Here is a 6,463-nt window from a genome sequence, read left to right as displayed (position 1 = left end):
TTTTAAAGAATACTGGCATTTTTATAAATATTATAGTTAGAGTTGTGAATTTAAGATACTATACTTTCATGTTTCCTCTAAAGAAAAATCTCAAGTGAAAATTGCCAACTGTATATACTGTATCTGTGGTCATTTGTATTCACTGTGAAATATTTATTCTATGGAAAGATAAAACAAATAATCTTACAACATCCAACTTTGTACTTCTATTAAATAAATAAAGAGGCCAAATCAAGGTAACAAAAACAAAAGATTATTAAGACAATTCAAAATAATAAATGCATATATAAATATTAAATAGTAACTCAATTCAATAAATAACAAAGGAATTATTGAGAGGTAAAGTGCATTGCAGATTGCACACTGTGAGGTAAAGTGCATGGCACACTGTGTGAAGTAAAGTGCATTGCAGATGGCATACTATGTGAGGTAAAGTGCATGGCACACTGTGTGAAGTATAGTGTATTGCAGATAGCACACTGGGGGTCATTTCGAGTTGTTCGCTCGTTGCCGATTTTCGCAACCGAACGATTAAGACAAAAATGCACATGCGCATGGTATGCAGTGCGCATGCGCTAAGTAAATTTAGCACAAAACTTAGTAGATTTACTCACGTCCGAACGAAGAATTTTCATTGTTGAAATGTGATCGGAGTGTGATTTACAGGAAGTGGGTGTTTCTGGGCGGAAATTTACAGTTTTCTGGGAGTGTGCGGAAAAACGCAGGCGTGCCAGGATAAAACGCAGGAGTGTCTGGAGAAACGGGGGAGTGGCTGGCCGAACGCAGGGCGTGTTTGTGACGTCAAACCAGGAACGAAACGGGCTGAGCTGATCGCAGTGTAGGAGTAAGTCTCGAGCTACTCAGACACTGCTAAGAATTATTTATTCGCAATTCTGCTAATCTTTCGTTCGCAATTCTGCTAAGCGGAGATACACTCCTAGAGGGCGGCGGCATAGCGTGTGCAATGCTGCTAAAAGCAGCTAGCGAGCGAACTCGGAATGACCCCTACTGTGTGAGGTAAAGTGCATGGCACACTGTGTGAAGTAAAGTGCATTGCAGATGGCATACTGTGAGGTAAAGTACATAGCACACTGAATTACAAAGGTTTTATTTAAAATGGATATAAGCAAATTCATCTGAGCTGTCTCCATCGTCTATAGAAGCTTCCATGTTATACATTCCTGAGTTGAAGCGCTGAAGCATATTGGTAGTTGGTTTAAAATCCTTGCAACAAATACCCAAGCGTCTTAAACCATATCTGACATAAAGAATACCACATAAATTGGTCCTAAATTGCTTCACTGTTGTGTGTCTGTTCAGTGTCTTTGTTGTTGTCATTGTTAAAAACAAATTAGCCCTACTGAATACACACAACCGGCAGTCGTCAACAATAGACATAATGAATGACTCATCATCATTTCTTTAAGACTCTATTCATCCACAACGTCTCACCTACAGTATGTCTGTGTGAGGATCTGTGTTATATGGATGAATGACTAATTATCTCTGAAAGTCGGTGTCAGTGATACCTAAAAACAAAAGAAGCCCAAAAACAAGCAGCAAAAAAAATTATAAGCCCAAAAACAAGCAACAAGCAACCACCCAAAAAAAATAAGCAACCAGAAGAAAAAACAAGCCCAATTCCGCTTGTTATAAGCTGAATTGGCAACTATAAGAGCTGACGTTCTACAGCTCTATTTATACACATTGCTGCCCTGTGATTAGGGGACTTAGAAACGCCTTTCAACCTGATTGGTTTAGACAAAACCTTGGATTTTTCAAAAAGACCGCCAAGAATTGGTTTCTCCTTTTTTTTCCCCATCTCAATTGTACTTGTAAAGTAGAAATATATACCCCCTTACATAGCATATTCTGAAGCTTTAGATTTGAGTATAATCAGATTTTCGGAATGTGTATTATACTAACATAAAAGAGTAAATACTATATATATATATATATATATATATATATATATATATACATACAAGCTATACCTACTAATTCCAGGGAGATATTAATATATGACTGCAGTGAGAAAAGAAGAAAAAAAACACTCTGCATACTATTTGATCTAAAATAACAATCGTTTCATTATTAACCCATAAATACATATTATGTATTTTCTAGCATATAGTAAGTATGGTAGCTTTAAAATTGAGTATGAAAAGAACTTCTGCATGTGTGAAACGATTTGATACTAATGGGAGACAGTATTATAGTATGATACAATTGTAACTATCCTATTGAAACATTTGTGGATACAATCTGTGCACATGTATCCATTTAGACCACAAGCTAAACCTTATATGTCTGGGACATTGCATGAAGAAAATACAAGGCTACTGTAGATCTGGATTACATAAATGGGCAATTCTACTACTCAGTGGAAACTATGTAAAATAAATAAAACACAAAACTAAAGGACCTGCATGTACAGCCAATCGTGCATTGTCCTATTATAATCACTGAATTTGTATTTATGCACATGTATTTTATTGATATCCATTTTGCTTGTTCTTGGGGAGGAGAGAGGGGTCCAAAAAAACTACACTCTTAAAGAATTGAGAAAAAGTTATACTTATGATAATATAATAGAGTTTAGGCTCTTAAATGGGACCATAGGGATTTAAGGCCAATATATATTTACCATAGTTTATGTGAAGAAATAATAATAATTAAAAACAATCCTAATTCAATAATAATCTATCACCTCTTCTGATGGTGCAGCACGCCAACAATGTCTGCTCCAGAGTCCAACGTGAGTGTGCTACTACCCATGACTCCTCACTGTGCTATTACTTACCGCTGAGAAATAATTAGTAATATGGGGACATTTAATCAATGCAAACATTCCATAGTAAGAAGGAGCAGGGCCTTTCTGCCTTTTTTTACTGGTTCTTTCTTTCTTTCTCTTTTTATACCATCCTTGGAGACGCAGAAAGCCACTGGTGTGGCACAGATCGAGTTCTGTGGTTTCCCTACTTGCTCTGGAGTTTCTTTGCAGACTCCCACTGCTCTAGAACCCTACTCCAGCCTGCCATCATTGGGTGGGGATGAGGTTCAGACCTTGATGGTACTTGCTGCTGGTCCACGCCCTTCAGTTAGCAGTCATCATCTCTGTTTGTCCATAACTCATGTCCATCCTCATTTGTCTTCCATTCCTCTACGGCGATCATCTTCTCTTAACACTGCTCTTGACCTGCCCTAGTCTATACCTGTGCTTTCCATCACTGGTCAATGCCGTTGAACTCTGGTCTGTTACTCTGCGTTGCCCTTCTCCTCACAAATTTGCATCCACAGTGGATCTCTGCTGACACAATGTTTCCCCAAGAGGTTCTGATGCTTCGGTCCGCAGCCGCCTCTTCTATACACCAGGCATTCCCAACCACGGTCCTCAAGACACACTAACAGTGCAGGTTTTAGTGATATCAAGGCTTCAGCACAGGTGACTTAATTAGTAGCTCAGTTATTTTGATTTAATAATCTGTGCTGCAGCCTGGATTTCACTAAAATCTGCACTGTTAGTGTGCCTTGAAGACCATGGTTGGGAATGCCTGCTCTGGACATTCAGCCTTGTGGTCTCGGTGCATCTTTCTCCTGCTGTCCGTCAGTGACGTTCACAGCTGAAGCTGCAGCACCTGCTTTTATCACGGTAGTACATTTACAAAGTAAGATTAGTTGAACCTGTGCTCCTCGGGTGACTGTTGTCTCTCTTCTTATTCTGCAAGCTTCATCAGTTAAATTTACTCCCCAGAACTATTGTGTGCACATATGTCTATCATCCATTTATATGCCTAAATCATCGGACTATTATGTACTTTCTTGAAAATGGCATCCACTGCTTTTATTCTGCAATTAGTACTTGCCATGTAATGATTCTTCTTCTTCTCCTCCTCCTTCTCCTCCTCCTCCTCCTCACACCTGTGCACCTGCTAGGTTTCCCATTGCCATCCTAAACCCTTCACCTATTTATCCTCGTTTCATCCATTCCTCTCACCTAGCACTGTTACAAGTGGTCTCTCTAATTATCCCCCTAATGTTCCCTAATATTCCTACTTTTTCCCTCTAATTATACAAATATTCATAATGATTCCACATGGGAGGAATAGAAGTATTACTCTTATAGAGCTCCGATGTCCTCTTTTAAAAATGCCAAAGTCTCATACTTTGGCATTTTTAAAAGAGGACTCGTAATGTGAACAGATTTTTAAAAGAGAACTCGTAATGGGAACAGATCACCATAGCCCTCACTCTGACACACCGATCTTGCATAAATGTACATTCATGTCTGTATGGGTCATTTTATAAACATTTGGGGAAAATGCCACCAACATTCTACACGTCGGGGAGAATCTCAGACAGGCAGGGTTAACCTGTGGCTGACTATGCTGGGTATCTCTCTTTTGTCACAGTAACTAGAGTTCCTAAACAAGACTGCCAATACGTTGTGGGGCAACCTGCCTGTGCTAGCCACCCGGGTGTACAGGAGCCCAACCATCACCTTTATGTCTTTGAAAATGCTGCCACCCCTGCACAGACTGAGCCCCAGATCACCTTCGTTACATGTAGTGCCAGGGGGACAGAAAAATGCCCCAATCAGACGTTTTAGCCTCGCGGAAAAGTACAGATGTGTTACATGCTGGACAGATCCAGCCTGGTGTAAGTGAGCTGACAGCGGCTATTCCTGGCTCTCTTTGCAGCGCCTTGGCTAGCAATGGCCGTGTAGGCCTAGGGGAGACCTTGGAGTACTGGTGTGGTGCAGAGAGGCGGCACGCTGCTTTTCTCATGCCCTATAAAAGACTCTTTTTCTGCGTTAGGGAAACACAAGGTGAGGGCAGATTTCCCCTTACACTCAGACAGGGAAGGGTTTACAAAGACTGCTTATTCCGCCAATGAGAGCACAGAACGCACCAGGCTCAGCAGCCAATTACAGCACAGCAGGCACCGTATATAAAAGACGTCAGAGAGCGGCTTGTGCTGTATTACCATTTGTTGGTTAAAGTGACGTTGAGCTAACATGGCAGAAACTGCACCAGCCGTCGCCGCTGTCCCGCCGTCAGAGGGCGCAGCCAAAAAGAAGAGGCAGCCGAAGAAAGCTGCAGGGGGAGCCAAGAAAAGCGGCAAGTCTTCCGGGCCCAGCGTTTCCGAGCTGATCTTAAAGGCAGTGGCCGCCTCCAAGGAGCGCAGTGGAGTTTCTCTTGCCGCCCTGAAGAAGGCACTGGCTGCCGGAGGCTACGATGTGGAGAGGAACAACAGTCGCATCAAAGTGGGGGTGAAAGGATTGGTGACCAAAGGAACGCTCACCCAGGTGAAAGGCACCGGCGCTTCCGGCTCCTTCAAGCTCAATAAGAATCAGCTGGAGAGCAAGAAGGCCGCCCTGAAGCCCAAGAAACCAGCGGCAAAGAAAGTGGCCAAGTCCCCGAAGAAGCCCAAGAAAGCTCCGAGTGCAGCCAAGAGCCCCAAGAAGGTGAAGAAACCCACAAAAGCGGCTGCTGCCAAAAGCCCAAAGAAGCCTAAAGCCGCGAAGGCCAAGAAAGCGGCCAGGAGTCCGGCCAAGAAGGCGGCGAAGCCCAAAGCAGCCAAGAGTCCGGCCAAGAAGGCGGCGAAGCCCAAAGCCGCCAAAAGCCCGGCCAAGAAGGTAGCTAAGCCCAAGAAAGCTGCGGCCAAGAAGTGATGGAAGAGCCGCCGTAGCAGCCTCGCTTCCTTGTTATCCCCCCAAAGGCTCTTTTCAGAGCCACCCACCCTGTCCCGGCAGAGCTGTAGGCGCACGGCGTGACCAGTTGGGGGCGCCCTGTGTACAGATATTGAGTCACCACATAACGTTACAGTTCAGCAGTCTCTCCGTGGGATTTTGGGTTGCTTATTAATACGTAACGCAGGGTTATTTATTAGCACTACTGTAGCAAGACTGATCGGGAAATAATTAGTGATAAGCGGGTTCGGTTTCTCGGAAACCGAACCCCCCCGAACTTCACGCTTTTTACACGGGTCCGAGGCAGACTCGGATCTTCCCGCCTTGCTCGGTTAACCCGAGCGCGCCCGAACGTCATCATCCCGCTGTCGGATTCTCGCGAGGCTCGGATTCTATATAAGGAGCTGCGCGTCGCCGCCATTTTCACACGTGCATTGAGATTGATAGGGAGAGGACGTGGCTGGCGTCCTCTCCGTTTAGAATAGAAATAGATATTGAGAGTGAGACACTTGATTTACTGGAGCTTAGGAGTACTCAGAGAGTGCAGAGTTTATTAGTGACTGACCAGTGACCACCAGTGCAGTTTTATTATTATTTAATATAATCCGTTCTCTGCCTGAAAAAAAAAACGATACACAGTGACACAGTATACCATATCTGTGCTCAGCCTCAGTGTGCTGCATCATCTATGTATATCTGACTGTGCTGAGTGCTCACTGCTCACACAGCTGAATTGTGGGGGAGACTGGGGAGCAGTTATAGCAGGAGTAC

General features: G+C 43.5%; 1 protein-coding gene across 1 annotated transcript; it reads left to right on the top strand.

Moving 5' to 3' along the window:
* The first annotated feature begins 4,996 nt into the window (after positions 1–4,996).
* Positions 4,997–5,674, top strand: LOC134934893 (histone H1B-like). Its single transcript, XM_063930232.1, has one exon. It carries the CDS (start codon positions 5,018–5,020, stop codon positions 5,672–5,674), a length of 657 nt encoding a protein of 218 aa, XP_063786302.1. The 5' UTR covers positions 4,997–5,017.
* Positions 5,675–6,463: the final 789 nt, after the last annotated feature.

This window comes from Pseudophryne corroboree, chromosome 6 (assembly GCF_028390025.1).
Source record: "Pseudophryne corroboree isolate aPseCor3 chromosome 6, aPseCor3.hap2, whole genome shotgun sequence".
Lineage (NCBI taxonomy): Eukaryota > Metazoa > Chordata > Amphibia > Anura > Myobatrachidae > Pseudophryne > Pseudophryne corroboree.
This window is presented reverse-complemented; position numbering and strand designations above follow the sequence as displayed.